Below are 19,727 nucleotides of genomic sequence, written 5' to 3'. Positions count from 1 at the left end.
CTCTATGTGTTATAGAAATTAGATTGCAAATCATGTTAGAAATCATGCTTAGGATATGTGATGGTACCGTTGGGACCCGTAAAGGTCACGTACATGTTGAAATATTTGCAAATTGTTGTCTTGTACTCAGTCATGCTTTTACTTGTGTATCATATATCAGTCTCTTCTTGATTCTTGTTGATACACTATGTTATCATTGTTTGGGCTGATCTTTAGCATTTCTGAGAGCCCGAGAGACTACAGAGGTTGGTGACTAAGTTAGGGCCTGAGTGCTGAGCTATGAGCTATATGTATGTATATATGGATCGGGTTGCACGCCGTAACGAATCTCAGGGTTGTATATATATACGGATGGGGTTGCACGCCGCAACGAGCCTTATGGCTATTTATATGGGATCGGGTTGTATGCTGCAGTGATATAGCACTTGGGCTGAAGGAGCCCCTCTGAAGTCTGCACTCCCCCATTGAGCGCAAGTACCTATTGAGTGTGAGTATTGAGGGCTGAGAGCCGAGTGATTGAGATGTTGTGACGAGTTGAGAGTATGTTGCCCTGAAAGGCTGTACTTGTGTTTTTATTTGTTGATGCACTTAGTTACTATCTGTCATTCTTGTGAAATTTCTGAAAGATTATACATCCGGATTACTTGCACTGTAACTGCATAAACTGAATTGACTTAAACTGTTGGATTTGAAAGCATGTCTATTCTTTGCTGGAATTATTGAAAATGAACTGTATTTGTATAGCTCGTCACTACCTTCTAAGTTCTTATTTATTTCTGTTACTTGTTGAGTTGGTTGTACTCATGCAATACCCTGCACTTCATGTACAGATCCAAGTGTGTATGATCATAGAGGTCGTTGAGTTCGTGTGCGATCGAGTACCAGATACTACGAGGTAGCTGCCGGCGTCTGCAGACCTTGTCTCTCCTTCTATGTTTTCTTTCTTTTCTGTATTGATACTTAGACTGGATATCTAGATGCTCATGACTTAGTAACACGCCGATGTCGAGCTATTTTTCCACACTTATGCTTTGGGTTTTACCCCGATTTTATAAAAGACTCCGGTTATTTTAAATATATTAATTTATTTCTGTTAAATATTGAAAGTGTTTTGGAGATGTCGACTTGCCTAGTATCGCGATAGGCGCCATCACGATGGGTTAGGTTCTGAGTCAAGACAAGTTGGTATCAGAGCCTAGGTTACATAGGTCTCACGAATCATGAGAAGGTTTAGTAGAGTCTTACAGATCGGTACAGAGACGTTTGTACTTATCTTCGAGAGGCTGCCGAACCCTTAGGCAAAAATTCTAATTCTTGAATTCTTGTCGTGCGAATCTGTTGATTCTGGTGACTAAACATCTGTTGTTTCATTTTCTCACAGATGGTGAGGACTTGTACTTCAGGGCATGATGGACAGCCACCAGTACCTCCAGTCAGGGCCGAGAGAGGTCGAGGTCGCGGTAGCGGCATAGGTGCAACCCGCACAGTAGCTGCTGCAGTACCTGCAGACCCACTAGTTGCCCTAGTCAATGAGCATTCACCAGTTGTGGATGAGCCTATGGGACCAGCTCTGGCACCACCTGTGCCTATTGTGATTCCAGGCCTTCAGGAAGCCTTAGCTCAGATTCTGACTGCGTGTACCAGTCTTGCTCAGGCGGTCTCTGTTCCGGCTGCAGCAGCCACTTCTCAAGCTGGGGGAAGCACTCAGACTCCCGCCGCCCGCACACCAAAGCAGGTGGTACAGGGATTCTAGACACCGGGGGCACCACCAGTGTTATGCCCCAAAACCAAGGAGCGCGACCGACGCTCAACCGAGTGAACTTGATCGAGCAAGCCTATTAAATTTCCTTCTACCCAAACTCATCCATGAATGGAGATCATACATATTTTCATTAATTATACAACAGGTGATCATGTGTAAAATACCAATTCATTACCAATAGTTTTCATCATTTTTAAAGTCTCAAATGGGACAAGTAATACAACCACAACATAACATAGTTTGTCTTTCCCAGCACCAATACATAACCCACACTATGTCTACGGAGCCTCTATAGATAAGGAAGAGTACAATGATAATGCCGGCAACAACGCCCCCGCAATACCTCAAACAAAATACACAAAGAACAAAGATACATGACCCCGGGATGAAGTGGGGCTCACCGAGTCAGCTAGGAAAAAGGTGTACTGCTATCACTGATCAATATCTCCTGCTGTGGAACCACCTGCATCCATTTAAAGATGCAGCGCCCCCGGCAAAAGTGACGTTAGTACCGTCGAATAGTACTAGTATGAAAACCAAACACCAATTTATGAATTCAGAAATACAATATGAATATGATGAATCAGGGTGACAATAGAATAGTATAAATAACCGTTTAAACCATAGCAAGCTTATTAAGAGCTGTCAATAACATTTATAGGATTTAAGATGAGATCCACTGTAACCATCTTTACACAAAGCAGCCCCGCCGCCTCACCCAATGTATGCAGGTAGAGGTGTAAGCACAATACCAAAACTCTACTCAAGTGGCCCTGCCGCCTCACCCCAATGTATGCGGGTGGAAGTATAACCACAATACCAAAAACTTACACAAAGCGGCTATGCCACCTCACCCCAATGTATGCGGGTGGAAATGCATCAATGATATCAATACCAACACAAAGCAGCTATGCCGCCTCACCCCAATGTATGCGGGTGGAAATACATCAACGATACCAATACCAACACAAAATGGCTATGCCGCCTCACCCCAATGTATATATGTGGGTGGTGGTGCCACAACAATACACAAAACTATACACAAAGCGGTCGCACCGCCTCACCCCAAAGTATGCAGGTGGAGGTGCAGTCCCACTATATCATAATCCCAATACAAAGCGGTCATGCCGCCTCACCCCAATATATGCGGGTGGAGGTGTATCACAATCACAATCTCTATACAACTTGTCATAATAACTTTCACATAAATCACGACTTAAAATTATAACATGTGGATACACAATCCATAGTTTGGGACACATCCTCAATTTATAATGAAATATGATAAGAGAATTTGAAACACGAATTGAACATATATCTTCATCACGAAACTTATCGGAATACTTGATTTATAATCAACATCTTGGAACTTACAAAGAAAATGGGAATTCTAATTCTTAAAGAAGAGTTTAGCCAACATACCTCACTTGAGCTTCCTTACACTCAAAATGTTTCGAAATTATTAGCAACTTCAATCTATTTTAGAAATATAACAAATTGAACCAAAATTAGGAAGATGATCATGGTTCTAGCTCATTTGAGCATTTTATCAAACAATAGGTGTGCACAAGGTTTCAAGGTCCTTTTATGGAGGATTCCATCATCCCACAACCCAATATTTACCATGCTTAGTTCAACAATCTTCCTACACCCCTTGATATCACATGCATATAAAATAAACAACTCTCATACCCAAAAATTATCTTGCCAATTATCCATTTTCAGATAATTTCGAAATTATGGGTTAAGGTGTAGAATCTTACCTATAGGATGAAGACCTAGTGAATTTCCCTTCTTAATCTTCCAAAATATGAGCAAGAATTGAAGAACAATTATTGAAGAACAACTTCTCACTCTAGAGCACTCTCTCTCACTCTAAAATATCATATTATAGCTCAAACATGGCCCAAAGTGTGTATTTAATGAAGTAGGGTCGAGTTTTGAAAATCCAAAAATGAAGCTCCGGAACAGGTTCTGCGGTCGCATATGCGACCGCATAATGGTTATGCGGACCGCATATCGGTCGCATAATCGGTGACCAAAATGACCAAAAATCTGCCTATGTCTGCGGTCACTATGCGGTCCGCATAACTGTTCTGCAGTCGCATAATGCACCGTAGAACAGTTATGCGGTCGCATAGTCGACCGCATAATTGCTTCCAGACTGACCCTCTCCTGCCTCACTTCTGCGGCTATTATGCAGCCCGCAGAGTGATTCTGCGGTCGCATAATGGACCGCAGAAATGCACTTTTCTGCCAAAATGTTTCCTTTACTTTCCAGTGCATTGTTCAACCCAAAAGGTCCGAGCCGCTGCGAGCTTAGTCCGCCACCATGAAATATTATTTTTACTTTGCAAAATTTTACAGGGCCTTACAACTAGCCCAGCCAGTTGCCGCTGCTCAGGATTATGTAGTTCCTGCTATGCCTGAGGATGAGCAGCGTAGATTGGAGAGTTTTAGGAGGCTCCAGCCCCCATCTTTCAGCGGTGCAGAGGGAGAGGATGCACAAGGTTTCTTAGACAGCTGTCAGAGGATACTCCGTACGGCAGGTATTCTGGAGACCAGTGGGGTCTCGTTCACTACTCGTCAGAGGATACTACTTCTCGTTCTACAATCCACAAACATGTGAGCCTAGTCCGGCACCATGAAACATTATTTTTCCTTTGCAAAATTTTACGTGGCCTTACGTTCTCCCCCACTTAGGATCATTCGTCCTCGAATGAGGGTGAAAATATGTTATTAGCATCTTATGAAACTCAGTGTTTTCATACCACACACTAGCATCCCCAAATTTGACTAACTCCCTAAATTTCCTAAAATTTCGCCAGAGTTTTCATTGTAACTGGGCCTATCCACCTGTCAGAGAGCCCCAGAAATACATCCTAACAATATATACATAATCCTACGACGTAACATAACACAAAACAACATCAACTTTGGCCTCACAAGTAATATATTTAGAAAGAAGCACCTTTACAATAACTGAACAAACGATACAAGAATCCATAAGCGACAGTCTTATAAAAAGGTCATATAGTTTATACAAACAAGTAACGATACTTCTTTTTCATTTATTCCTCGGCCTCCCAAGTAGCCTCTTCAAATTGATAGTTTCGCCACAACACCTTCACAGAGGTAATTTCTTCATTCCTCAACTTTCGAACATTCCTATCAAGAATGGCAATTGGAATTTATTCATATGACAGTTCTTCATTAACCTCAATGGTCTCAGCCGGTACAATAGCTGACGGATCTCCAACTACCTTCTTCAACAATATTGGGTGCACTAATGACATCTCAGGTGGTAGCTCAAGCTTGTCAGCCACCTCACCAATCCTCTAAATGATTTTGTACGGTCTTACATACCTCGGACTCAATTTCCCTTTCTTACCAAATATCATTACACCCTTCATGGGGGAAACTTTCACGAATACCCAATAATCTTCTTTGAACTCCAAATCCATACGACAAACATCCGAATAGGATTTCTGACGACTCTGAGCAGTTTTCAACCGCTCCTTAATGATTTTAACGTTTTCCATAGCTTGATGCACGAGGTCTGGCCCTATCAACTCTGCTTCCTCAATTGCGAACCACCCAATGGTAGATCTACATCTCCTACCATATAAAGCCTCGAACGGTGCCATATAAAGCCTCGAACAGTGGTAAATGATCATCCCAACTACCTTTGAAGTCTAGAACACAAGCGCCCAACATATCCTCAAGCATCTGAATACTCCACTCTGCCTGCCCATCAGTCTGCGGGTGAAAGGCCGTACTAAGATTCACCTGAGTACCCAAACCTTGCTGAAATGTCTTCCAAAAGTTAGTAGTGAATTGTGCTCCCCGATCAGATATGAGAGAAACTGGAGGGCCATACAGCCTGACTATTTCTTTGATATACAATTGAACATATTGCTCTGCCGTATCGGTAGTCTTAACTAGGAAAACATGTGGTGATTTCGTGAGTCGATCCACAATCACCCAAATCAAGTCAAACTTACGAGGAGTACGAGGTAATCTACCTGTGTCTGCGGTCACTATGCGATCCGCATAACTGTTCTGCGGTCGCATAATGCATCGTAGAATAATTATGCGGTCGCATAGTCGACCGCATAATTACTTCCAGACTGACCCTCTCCTTCCTCATGTTTGCGACCATTATGCGGCCCGCAGAGTGATTCTGCGATCGCATAATGGACCACAAAAATGCACTTTTCTGCCAAAAATTTTCCTTCACTTTCCGGTGCATTGTTCAACCTAAAAGGTCCGAGCCGCGGCGAGAGAATTTCTACAATCCACAAATAAGTGATCCTAGTCCGACATCATGAAACATTATTTTTACTTTGCAAAATTTTATGGGGCCTTACAACCAGCCCAGCCGATTGCCGCTGCTCAGGATTATGTGGTTCCTGCTATGCCTGAGGATGAGCAGCGTAGATTGGAGAGGTTTGGGAGGCTCCAGCCCCCATCTTTCAGTGGTGCATAGAGAGATGATGCACATGGTTTCTTAGACATGTGTTAGAGGATACTCCGTACGGCTAGTATTTCTGAAGACTAGTGGGTCTCGTTCACTACTTTTCAGTTCTCTGGGCTGCGTTCAGTTGGTAGGAGGCTTACGAGAGGCGTAGGTTGGTCGGTACAACACCCCTTACTTGGAAACAGTTCTCCATTCTTTTCATGGAGAAGTTTGTGCCCCAGTCCCGCAGAGAGGAGCTGCGCAGGCAGTTCGAGCATCTTCGTCAGGGTGGTATATTGTAACGATCCGGCCGGTCGTTTCGAGAGTTATAGCCCTATTTTCCCCATTCCTGCTTCTTTATGTGTTATATAGTTGTATTGTATTGTATCGGGTTGGTTGTTTCGGGTCTGGAGTGGTTTCAAAGTTGAATGAGACACTTAGTCTCTAAAGTAGAAACTTAAGTTGGAAAGAGTCAATTGGATGTTGACCTATGTATAAACGATCTCGGATTTCAATTCTGATGGTTCCGTTAGCTCTGTTAAGTGATTTTGGACTTAGGAGCACATCCAGAATGTGATTTGGAGGTCCGGAGTGGAATTAGGCTTGAATTGGCGAAATTGGAAATTTGGCAATTTTGATCGGCAGTGGAAAATTTGATATCGGGGTTAGAATGGAATTCCAGAATTTGGAGTAGGTTCATAGTGTAATTTTTGACGTGTGTGCAAAAATTAAGGTCATTCGGACGTGGTTTGGTTGGTTTCGGCATCGGTTGCCGAATTTTGACATTTAGAAGTTCTTATACTTGAATCCGAGGGTAATTTGGTGATTTGATGTTGTTTTGAGTGACTCAAAGGTTCAACTAAGTTTGTATGTTGATATATAACTTGTTGGTATTTTTGGTTGAGGTCCCGAGGGCCTCGGGGTGATTTTGGGTGATTAACGGAACAAGTGGATATTGGAGGATTGCTGAAGTTGGAACTTAGCTGTCATAATCGCAACTGCATATGTATCATCGCAGGTGCGAGCCTGCAGAAACGAGCGGGATGTCGCAGATGCGAGGTTGGAGGAGCTGGGCAGAAGGCGTAGGTGCGATGAAGTTCCCGCACCTGCGAGGCCGCAGAAGCGCACAAGAGGTCGCAGGTGCGGACAATGTCGAGGTAGGCTGGGTCGGCAGGTGCGTAGGATAGGTCGCATCTGCAAGTCCGTAGATGTGGATAGGTGACGTAGAAGTGGAAGTGAGGAAGTTAGGCAGTGGCCGCAAGTGCGAGGTATTTTCCGCACCTGCATGGTCGCAGATGCGGAAATGGAGCGCAGGTGCGGAATCTGGGCGTTTAAGTGACTTGCGGAGGTGCGGTTGTTTGGACCACAGGTTTGGTGGGGCAGAAGCGAGGAATTGTCTGTAGGTGCGAAAATCCTGGGCTGAAATCATAAATAGAACCCTTCACGAATTTGGTTCATTTCCACCATTTTCAAGTCGGTTTTTGGAGCTTTTGGAGTGATCTTTGAAGGGTGATTCAAGGGCTATCAGTGAGTTAAGTTTCTTGAGCCCTAACACTCGTATGTATGGTGATTTTCCATTGTTTAATCATGTAATTAGTGAAAATGAGGGGTTAGGGCTTGGGATTTTGGAGAGTTTAATTTAAGGATTTGAGGGACCAAACGATGTCGGATTTTGATAAATTTCATATGTATTGACTCGTGAGTGGATGAGCTTTTTGTAAATTTTGTTGGATTTTGAGACGTGGGCCCGGGGGCCGAGTTGAGCCAATTTTGGGTTTTGGATTAATTTGATAGTTTTTCTTGCGGAATTCATTCCATTTGCGTATATTGATGGTATTCTACTGATTGTGAATAGATTCGGAGTATTTGGAGGCCGATTTGAGAGGCAAGAGCATTACGGTGTAGAGATTTGACCGGTTTGAGGTAAGTAACGATTGTAAATCTAGTCCTGGGGGTATGAAATTCTAGATTTTGTATCATTTTACTATTTTGAAGTGACGCACATGCTAGATGACGGGTGTGTGGGCATGCACTGTTGGGGATTGTGACTTGGTCCGTCCCGCAGTAACTGTGAAGTTGCATATTTTGTTGAAACTATATGATACTTATATGTTTAGAAAGAGTTTCTGTAAATTGGGCTGAATGCCATTTTTTGGGCCGTGTGCCAGTGTTGTTTGGACCCTTAGGAACCTTTTCATACTATCCTCTCACTGTTTTCGATTGAAAATCTATACTCAGTCATGGTTATACTTGTTTACTGCATAACTCAGTTTTATGACTATATTTTGATACCTATAAATTTTGTTTTGGGCCGAATGCCCTGTTTTTACTGAAATACACGAGTGGCTTGAAAGGTTTATGACTGAGTGAGGCCGAGGGCCTGATTTGTGAGGATATTTATGGGATCGGGCTACACGCCACAGCATGTTTGATATAGGCCGAGGGACTGAATGATTTATGCCATGATTTGGCTGGATAAAATGCTTGGCCTGAAGGAGCCCCTCTGCAGTCTATACACACCCCCAGTGAGAGCAGGTACCTACTGAGTGTGAGTGCCGAGTGACTAGGAGGTATGAGTGATTGTGAGGTATGCCCGAGTGGTATGAGTGATTGTGAGGTATGCCCTAGTGGCATGAGTGACTGTGAGGTATGCCCGAGAGGCATGAGTGACTGTGAGGTTTGCCCGAGGGGCTGTATATGAGTGTTGTTTTGCCCGAGGGGCTGTTTATGATTTCATCATTTGTTTCTCACCTTTTCATTTAGCCTCTGTTTGAAAGCTGTTCAAAAATATCTTTAAATGATTTTACTGGAATTGGGTTTAAACGAGATGTTTTGATTCAAATCCTGATTTTAAAAGCATGTTGTATTTTATTGAGATTTCATGATATGAACTTTTTATGCTTTATTGCTCGTCACCACTACTCAGAATTTATTTATTGTTGTTACTTACTGAGTTGGCGTACTCACGTTACTCCCTGTATTTTGTGTACAGATCCAGGTGTAGCTGGACACGGTAGCGGTTATTGATTATTCTGGTTGCATATTTTCTTGGGGATAGCAAGGTAGCTGCTTGGCGATCGCAGCCCCTGTACTTCTCCTTTTTATCTTCCTTTAGTTGTATTTAACTATTTTCCAGACTATGTTAGTCTTGATATTGTCATACAAATGATAGTAGATGCTCATGCCTAGTGACACTCCGATGTCGGGCTTTCCTTTTTTGCACTTTGGTTTTTATTTGAACTCTTTTACGAAGGTTTTTATGTTAAATAGCATGGAAATTATCTTTGAAATGAAAATATCGGTTTGTTTTGGAAATGAGTCGGCTTGCCTAGTTCCACGATAGGCTATGAATGAGTGTGGCCGAGGGCCTGATTTGTGAGAGATATATGGGATCGGGCTGCACGCCGCAACATGTTTGATATAGGCCGAAAGACTCATTGATTTATGCCATGATTGGATTGATATAGTGTTTCTGCTGAATGAGCCCCTCCGGAGTCTGTACACACCCCCAGTGAGCGCAGATACCTACTGAGTGCCGAGTGCCGAGTGCTGAGTGACTGGGAGGCATGAGTGATGGTGAGGTCTGCCCGAGGGGCTGTATACGAGTGATTGTGAGGTTTGCCCGAGGGGCTGTATATGAGTGATGTTGCCCGAGGGGATGATTATGATTTCATTATTTTTGCTTTCTTTTGCATTGAGCCTTTGTTGAAAACTATTGAAAGTTGTCTTTAAATGATTTTACTGGAACTGGATTTAAAAGAGCTGATTTGATTCAAACTCTAGTTTTAAAAACATGCTGTATTTTACTAAATATTTGTGATATGAACTTTACTTGCGTTATTGCTCGTCACTACTTCTCAGTCTTTATTTACTATTGTTACTTACTAAGTTGGCGTACTCACGTTACTCCCTGCACCTTGTGTGCAGATCCAGGCATATGTGGATACGGTAACGGCTATTGACTATTCCGGTTGCAGGTTTTCTCGGGGATAGCAAGGTAGCTGCCTGGCAATCGCAACCCTTCTCTTCTCCCTCTTATCTTCCTTTAGTTGTATTTAGCTATTTTCTAGACTATGTTAGTCTCGATATTGTCAGACAAATTGTAGTAGATTCTCATGACTAGTGACAACCTGATGTCGGGCTTTTCTTTTCCTCACTTTTGTTTTGATTTGAACTCCTTTACGAAGGTCTTTATGTTAAATAGAACTGAAATTGTCTTTGAAATGAAAATATCGGTTTGTTTTGGAAATGAGTCAGCTTGCCTAGTTCCACGATAGATGCCATCACGACAGGGTTAGTTTGGGTCGTAACACGGGTCTTGTTTTTGGTTTCGGAGTATTTTGGGACAGTTAGCCCCTAAAACGAAAGCTTAAGCCTTAGGATTTGGACCGTAGTCCGAATTGTGTGAAGACGAATCCGGAATGGAGTTCTGACAGTTACGGTAGCTCCGTTGGGTGATTTTGGACTTAGGAGATTGTCCGGACTGTGAATTTGAGGTCTATAGTTAATTTTGGACTTGTAGGTATATTTGGTTGAGGTCTCGGGGGCCTTGGGGTGTTTCGGATGCTTAACGGGTTGAATTTGGACTTAGGCAAATGGTTGAAGTTCTGATATCTGGTGGTTTTGCACCTGCGGTGGGGAAACTGCAGGTGCGTACTCGCACGTGCGGGTGAATGAGCGCAGAAGCGAAAATGGAGGAGATGGCCAGGGGTCGCAGGTGCGAGAGGATTTCTGCATCTGGGAACCCGCAGATGCGCTTAAAGTTCCACGGATACAGAGAGTGAGGTGGAGGAGGTGAAAGCAGAAGCGGACCATTTTCTGCAGGCGTGCACATGCAGGTGCGGCCCTTTCATCGTAGATGTGGACCCAGCCCTTTAAGTCATTTCTGCACCTGTGAGGAAAATTCCACAGGTGCGGCGTCGCAGGTGTGACAGTGTGTCCGCAGATGCAGAAGAACTGGGCAGGAAATTGGATTTCGAGGATTTGATTTCCATTTCGATTTTGGGACTTTGAGATCTCAGTGTGAGGCTATTTCTGACATAATCTTGTCTCGTAGGCCTGCTACATCTGGAACACATAAACGACCCCTGTATCTAAGAACCCCATCTCCCTTGAGCTTTCACAACGGCTTCTTCTGCTGCGGAACTCGCTCTCTCAACTTGACCAACTTTGGGTCCTCGTACTGCCTCTTCTTTACTTCAGCTATGAGAGATGATTTTGCAGTATTTTGGAGTCTACTAACTAAACCCCCAAACAAGCCAATTGATGGACCTCTCTAGTTAATTATCTTTTCTCAGCGTCTACATGTGCTAAGCTACTCATAGATTGGCAACTTAAAGCATCTGCTACCACATTAGCTTTACCTGGATGGTAGAGAATGTTAACATCGTAATCTTTCAATAACTCAAGTCATCGCCTCTATCACAAATTCAACTCTTTTTGCTTGAAGATATATTGCAGACTTTTATGATCTGTAAATACATCAACATGAACACCATATAAATAATGCGGCTATATCTTAAGTGCATAGACAATCGCAGCTAACTTGAGGTCATGGGTCGGATAATTCTGCTCGTGCTTCCTTTACTGCCTTGAAGCATACGTAATTACCTTCCCATGTTGAATCAGGACACATCCTAACCTGACACCTAAGGCGTCATAATACATGGCATAGCCATCTGGACCCTCTGGAAGTGCTAAAACTGGCGTTGAGGTCAACCTGTTCTTAAGCTCTTGGAAACTGTGCTCGCAAGCCTCTGTCCACTGAAACTTAGTTGATTTCTGCGTCAACTTTGTCAATGGTTCCGAAAGGGAAGAAAAACTCTCTATGAACCTCCGGTAGTATCCTGCTAAGCCAAGAAAGCTACTAAGCTCTGTCGGAGTGGTAGGTCTAGGCCAGGATTTCACAGCCTCAATCTTCTGATTGTCTACCTTTACACCTCCATCGGATACATTGTTCCCCAAGAATGCTACAGACTTCAACTAGAACTCACATTTAGAAAACTTAGAATATAATTTACTATCATGGAGGGTTTGGAGCACCGCTCGCAGGTGGTCTGCATGCTCATCCTTGGAACGTGAATATACTAGAATATCATCAATAAATACTATCACGAACAGATCTAAAAATGTCCGGAATAGGCTATTCATCAACTCCATAAATACGGCAGGTGCATTCGTCAACCTGAAGGACATGACAAGGAACTCGAAGTGGCCATATCGGGTCATGAAGGCTGTCTTGGGAATATCTTTCTCCCAAACCCTGACTTGGTGGTACCCCGACCTCAAATCTATCTTTGAAAAGCATCTAGCTCCCTGCAACTGATCAAACAAGTCATCTATCCTTGGAAGTGGATACTTATTCTTAATAGTTACCTTGTTCAGCTGCATATAATCGATACACATCCTCAGCGATCCGTCTTTCTTCCGTACGAACAGTACCGGTGCACCCCAAGGTGAGGTATCGGGCCTGATAAAACCATTCTCCAGCAAATCTTTTAACTTCTCCTTCAACTCCTTCAATTCGGAAGGTTCCATTCTATACGGTGGGATGGATATTGGTTGAGTTCCCGGAAGCATAACGATGCCAAAATCAATCTCTCGCTCTGGAGGAACACCTGGAAGCTCATCTGGAAATACATCTGCATACTCTTTTATTATTGGAATAGACTGAAATGCAGGCATCTCAGCATCTACATCTCTAACTCGCACAATATGATAAATGCACCCTTTTGCAATCATTTTCCTCGCCTTCAGATAGGAAATAAACCTACCTTTGGGTGTCACTGTATTACCTACCCATTCAAGGACTGGCTCACCCGGAAAATGAAATCTGGCTGTCTATGCTTGACAATCAACTGTGCCATAGCAAGCTGCCAACTAGTCCATGCCCATGATAGCATCAAAATCCAACATCTCTAGCTCAACTAGGTCAGCTGGGGTCTGACAACCACAAACTGTCATCGTACAACCTCGGTAAACCCGTCAAGCAATAATCGACTCTTCGACCAGTGTAGATACCGCAAAGGATCACTTAGTATTTCAGGCACTATACCAAACTTCCCCGCGACAAATAGGGTAATACACGATAAAAGTAGATCCTGGGTCTATCAAGGCATAAGCATCGTGAGAGCAAATGGTCAACATACCTGTCACAACATCTGGTAAAGATTCCTGGTACTGTTGGCCCGCTAAAGCATAGCTACAATTCTGGTTACTACCTGAACTGGAACCTCTACTTCTGCCTCGACATCTACCAACCGAAGACTGAGACTCGCACCCTGAAGGATGCACGGACATAGATGATCCTGTTGCTGAATTCTCTTGTTGTGCCATACCTCCAGAATCTCTATTTGGGCAACCTCGCATCATATGCCCCAGACGTCCACATATATAACAATATCGGAACCGGATAGGCATTGGCCCAAGTGTCCTCTACCACAGATGTCACACCGCGGCGGAAATGACCATGTCTGCCCTGAACCTTGCTGTCGCTGCAAACTAGACATCCGTGAGCTCTCACCAGGTCCTGACTAAGTATAACGGTCATACATGTAACCCTGTAACTGAGGTGGCAGAGGCCTAGGTGGCCGTTCGAAATACTGTGTCCTATAACTGCCCTGAGACTACTCCTGAGACCTGGAAAATCTCATCCTCTTATGCTGCTCTGACGCAGTCCTCTCTGTACCCTGCTACTGACACCTACCTCTTTCTATATTCTGGGCGAATGCCTAATTTCGGGAGATATCCATACTATCATGCAGTGCAGCAGTGGCACATGCCTCGATCAACTCTCGGGCCAACCCTGCTATAAACCTGTGGATCTTGTCCCGCATAGTAGCAACTATGGATGGTGCATATCGGGCCAATGAGTCAAAATGGAGACTATACTCTCGAACACTCATATTACCCTGCTTGAGGGCTAGAAACTGATCGACTCTAGCCTGTCAGATCTCCAGCGGTAAGTACTGGTGAAGGAAGGCATCTGAAAAATTCTCCCAAATAGCTGGAGATGCATCACGTCCCCTGGACCTCTCCCATCCCTCGCACCAAAGGATGGCTATATCTCGGAGTCAAAAAACTACTAGCTTAACTGCCTCTTCCTCTGTGGCATGCATAACTTGAAAGATCCTGTGAAGTTGATCTATAAAAACCTGCGGGTCCTCCCTCTGATCTGTCCTCGTGAACTCTAGGAGACTCAAAGCAATAAACTCTCAACCCTTGAACTCCCAGACCCCTAAGAAGATCCCGCACGAGAGGGTGCCCTAGCCTGTTGCTGGGTAGCTACCAAACGTGTCAACAAATGCACTGCACTCCTCAAGTCCTGATCTGATGGAATCGGAGGGAGAATTGGATGGGCGATCTCCCTAGGAATCTCCTCAGGTGGTGGAGAAGCCGGTAATGGTTGGGTAGGGATCTTACTCTGGGCCTCCGATTAGGCCCCATCTATTGGGGGTACCCTGCTGGTCCCCTCACCTACTGTTGTATCTCTCCTCTGACTAGCCGTAGTCTTCCTAGTCACCGTCATCTGTGCATACAAATGCCAATACGTAAGTTTAACTCAAATTTCCTATAACTTAGTTCTATAGGATGATTTAGATTTTAAAAAACGGTAACCAACTCCTAAATGCCTTGTAGTCCCCTGCTTATATAATGTGGTACACAACACATCTATAAACAAGACCCTACTAGACACGGCTTTTAGACTCCCTAGGACAAAACAGCTCTGATACCACTTTGGTCTCATCCCCCCCTACCCAGGCTCAAGGCGTGACAAGATATTTTGAGGTTTCTTCAAGAAGATTGTTGGGGTAACTGATTCTAACTCGGATTGGACTATATTTCATGAATCTATTGTTATTTTCATCATCTAATTAGGGATTTGAGTTGTAAATTTGGGGAAAAATGGTAGAAACTTCATAGGCTAAAATTTTGAGTTTTGGAAGGTGATTTGAGGTTGGATTCGAGTAATTCTTGTATGGTTGGACTCGTGAGTGGATGGGTGTTCATATTTTCTGACTTTTGTCGAATTTCGAGACGTGGACCCAGGGGCCGGTTTGAGCCTATTTCGGATTTTGGCTTATTGTTTAGTATTTTTCTTGTGGAATTAATTCTTATAGCCTATATTAATTATATCGTACTGCTTGTGGCTAGATTCGGGGCATTTGAATATTGACTCGAGGAGTAAAGCCATTGCGGAGTAGGATATTGCGTGGGTTGAGGTAAATAACAGTTATAAATCTGGTCCTGAGGGTATGAAATCCCAGATTTTTGGTATGATGTGAACGTACAAGAGAGGGGTGAATTGTTGACTATTTAAAAATTAGTTGACTAACACAAGTATTAGTTGACTGATCACAATGGAGAATGAAGGTAAGCAGTGAAGAAGAGTAAATAGCACACAACGATTTATACTGGTTTGGTACCGTTATGGTACTTACATCCAGTTTCCCTTGGGTCACAAGGGTTTCCTTAAGATCTTTGAAAATGTTACAATTCAGATGGTTTTAACACATTCACCATCAACGAACAGTGTCGCACTTTGAGTTCTGAGTAATTGACACAACTCTCTTTTGCGTTCTAGATCTTTCTATCTTTTGAGATACTGATAACTAAAGATTCCAGTGTTTGAACTAAGAAGTAGGCATACTTAGAATACAATGTTTGTAGTTGCGCAAATGCTGCTTGATTTTTCCAGTAACTTATAGGCAAGCATTTTTTTGCGTATGTATTTTAATCCAGCAAGGTATCTCTGATTCTTTCAAAGAGCTAAGCATTGTATTCGAGCAGAGTGTCTCTGATTTCTTCTTGGAATGCTCTTGGAGTGCTGTGTTCCATACCGAGAGAGATGGGCTAGAAATTATTTAAACTATAGAGTGCATTGTTCCATACCGAGATGCTTCATATTTTCCTTGAGGATGGGCGTATGTCAGATGGTCTTTATTTGGTGGATTTCAAATAATCCAATGAGTGCTTGATGACAAGAAGCACCACTTCCAAGTGTCTCCCACTATAATGTGTTTCACACTCAACTTGTCTCCCATATCTTTTGTCATTTCTTCTTCCCCTTTTTTTGATGTGAATTGCAGCTTCCCTTTGCATCCATGTTGATGCCTTTGATCTGCCTGGAGTGAGCTTAACTCTGGATGAATAAATTTTCTTCTCTTAATTGATCATTGATGTAGCAACAACATCTTGTTGAGAATCTCCATTCTTTCCTTTTTGTTAGTCCTGCAAATATAACATAAGATAATATTGTCATCATTGAAACTTAAACTTAAACCTATCAATCTCCCCATTTTTTATGATGACAATCAAGAAGGAGTAAACAATAATTTAGGATACATCCCTTTGAAGATGTTGCTCCCCCTGAGTTGTGTTGCTCCCCCTGATATTATGATGTTTCCATCTTCTCTTGAATAACTATAATTGCAGGTCCTCCTGCTGGTGTTTACTCACATTTTTTCTCCCCCTTTGACATCAATCAAAAAGGAAAGAAGAGCACACAGAATAATATAGGATAAAAAGTACATACTAATAAGGTGGTTAGAGCGGCAGAAGTAGTACCTTCAGCAGAGGCTTAGTTAGTACAAACCCAAAATAAGCATAAGCAAAAGAAATTGTTTGGCATAACATCATGGTAAGATGTATTAACTTCTTCTCAGGAAGTATTTGAGGGTGTTGATCACTTTTGTACAGAAGGATTCATAGGAATTTTTAACGTCCTTGACGAGTTTGTCCATCTTTTCACTCATAGAATTGAAAGTCCTGGTTCCTTATCTCCGTGTGGCTCCTATGTCCATCCTGAGCTTGGCCACATCTGTACCTATTTCATTGGTGACGTCCCTGATTTTATCTACCTGTTCTTTTATCTCTACAAGAAGCAGCTTGACTCCATCAAGGTAACTTTGAGAGGCAGTCGACTGAGAAGTTGGTTGATCATTTTGGACTTCAACTGGTACTGGAGCACTTTCAACCTTGGCTCGCCTAACCCATCCATCATCACCCAGAGTGTACCCCATCATTGAAAAAGTTATCTTATCATAAGTACTGGTGATGTACTTGGGTGTAAATGGTGCCAAGTCTACTTTCATGACTTCTAGAATATGAGAGATGAGAAGACCATAGGGCAGACATGCAGCAGAGGAGGATATATCCCTGATACTCTAAAGCATAAAATGACGAATCCACATAAACTAATCAAGAAGTTTATTATTAACCAGGCAGTAGAGGACAAAGACATCTCTAGTGGACAAAGAGCTAAGGGACCCAGATCTGGGAAGGAGAGTAGTGGCAATCATGTGGGCCAAGACACGGTGTTCAAACTCAAGATTTTTGGGGCCAATGTCAAGGGGGTTATCGGACAAAAAAAAAATTTCTTCATCAAAAGATACTTCAAAATCTTTGGGCCAAGAATTTTGGACAAACACATCATACCCACTAAACTTGGCAGAAAAGATCTTTTCAAATTGGTACGAGTCCAAAACGATTCTAGTCCCTAAGACCATAGATTCCAAATCATCTTTATCATTCACGAAAAGATTTACATAAAACATTTTAACAGGTTCTTCATACACAGAGTTTCCAATATTGTCAAAGAGAGGGGAAAGGTGCTGAAAATCAATAATTGCAGTCACATCACAATGAAGACTTTTCATAAGAGAGAGACGTACAGAGCGCCCATAAGCCATGGATTTTGATTTGTATGATTCAAACCTTGCCTTTTCACTGGGACCTTAGAAGATTAATTTGTCCTCGGGACCAAATTCCAAGCATTCCACTTTACCCTTCTTGCATGCAGCCTTTTTGGAGGTTTGCTCCATGGTTCTCTTGTCGGCCTTTTTTGGGCTAATTGGAGGATTTTCAGACGATTTGTTGCTTTCATTGTCTGTTCCGAGAAAATCTGAGTCAATGGACGACTCCACATCCACAGGCACTTCAGTGTTAAGTGGTTTTTGAAACCTTCGACTACGTCTGGTTGCATAGGAGGGATTTCTTTTGGCTATGGTGTGAAGGGTTATTTGGTAGAGAATGAGAGGAGTATTGAAGATGGAGGGTTTTTATTGAAAATTTTGGGAAGAGCGAAGAGGCGCCTTGGTTAATGGAAAGGCCAAGTTCAGACGGAAATGATGGTTTGGCAGTGACTAAACGACGGTACTTGCAAAAATTATGTTTACACAGAAAAGAAATTAGATCACATATAAGATTTCAGCAATTTAAGAATCCGTACCAATAAACTCTAAAACAATGTCACCTTTTGCTACATGATCACGGATAAAATGATATTTAATTTCTATATACTTTGCTCTAGAATGATGCACAAAATTCTTTTATAAACAGATAACAATAGTATTGTCACAAAGGATAGGAGTGGATGTAAGAGATAAATCATAATCAAGAAGTTGGTGCATAATCTATAGAACTTGTGTACAACAGCTTCCAACAGCTAGGTATTCTGCCTCAGTCGTTAATAGTGCAACACAATTTTATTTCTTGCTGTGCCAAGATACTAATGCATTTCCTAACAATTGACATGTCCCACTGGTACTTTTCCTATCAATATTGTCTCCTGCAAAATCAACATCTGAAAAGCCTCTTAGAGAGAAATTGTTAGAGTGATCATACCATAGTCCCAGTTCAGATGTACCAATTAAATATCTAATAATTCATTTAACAGCAGAGAGATGAGATTCTTTAGGAGCCGACTGAAATCTAGCACATTTGCATACACTGAATATGATATTTGGTCGACTGGCAGTTAGATATAGTAGAGAGCCAATCATCCTTCTATACATGGTTTCATCAACATTTTTCCATTGCTATCTTCATCTAGCATGGTAGTTGGACTCATTGGAGTACCAATAGCCTTAGCATCTTCCATCCCAAACTTTTTGATAAGTTCATTGGTATATTTGGTTTGGAAGATAAAAATCCCTTTAGGGGACTGCTTGATTTGAAGCCCAAGGAAGAAGGTCAGTTCTCCCATCATGCTCATTTCATGGAAAGAATAAATTCTTCACAAAGAACAGAGTTAGGGCTACCAAAAATAATATCATCTATATAAATTTGAGTAATAAGATTACCTGACCTGGATTATTTAATAAAAAAGGTTGTATCGATATTACCTCATTTGAAACCTTGATTTAGAAGGAAAGAACTTAACATTTCATACCATGCTCGAGGAGCTTGTTTGAGACCGTATAGGGCTTTAGTTAGCTTGTATACATGATTTGGAAAGGTGGAATTTGCAAAGCCAGGTGATTGCTTTACGTATACTTCTTCAGAGATATAACTATTTAGGAACGCACTTTTAACATACATTTGAAATAATTTGAATCATTTGTGAGCAGCAAAGGCGAGTAGTATTCGAATGAATTCAAGTCTTGTCACAGGTGCAAAGGTTTCATCATAGTCAATTCCTTCCTGTTGAGAATAACCTTGAGCCACTAGTCTTGCTTTGTTTCGAACAACTTGACCTGATTCATTCAATTTGTTTCTGAAGACCCA

General features: G+C 42.3%; 1 protein-coding gene across 1 annotated transcript; it reads right to left on the bottom strand.

The window, feature by feature from the left end:
* Positions 1–4,833: 4,833 nt before the first annotated feature.
* Positions 4,834–5,409, bottom strand: LOC138910024 (uncharacterized). The gene is made up of 2 exons (XM_070201243.1): positions 5,129–5,409; positions 4,834–4,930 (listed from the first exon to the last, which is right to left on the bottom strand). Exons 1-2 carry the CDS (start codon positions 5,407–5,409, stop codon positions 4,834–4,836), a joined length of 378 nt encoding a protein of 125 aa, XP_070057344.1.
* Positions 5,410–19,727: the final 14,318 nt, after the last annotated feature.

The sequence above is a fragment of the Nicotiana tomentosiformis genome, chromosome 4 (genome assembly GCF_000390325.3).
Source record: "Nicotiana tomentosiformis chromosome 4, ASM39032v3, whole genome shotgun sequence".
Taxonomy (NCBI): Eukaryota; Viridiplantae; Streptophyta; class Magnoliopsida; order Solanales; family Solanaceae; genus Nicotiana; species Nicotiana tomentosiformis.
Note: the sequence above shows the minus strand (reverse complement) of the source record. Positions and strands in the feature narration are given on the sequence as shown.

Coding starts and splice junctions, on each gene's coding strand:
- LOC138910024 (XM_070201243.1), bottom strand. CDS start 5,409: ATGGCACCGTTCGAGGCTTTATATGGTAGGAGATGTAGATCTACCATT. Junction 4,931..5,128: donor AAAGGGAAATTGAGTCCGAG/GTATGTAAGACC, acceptor CATTCTTGATAG/GAATGTTCGAAAGTTGAGGA.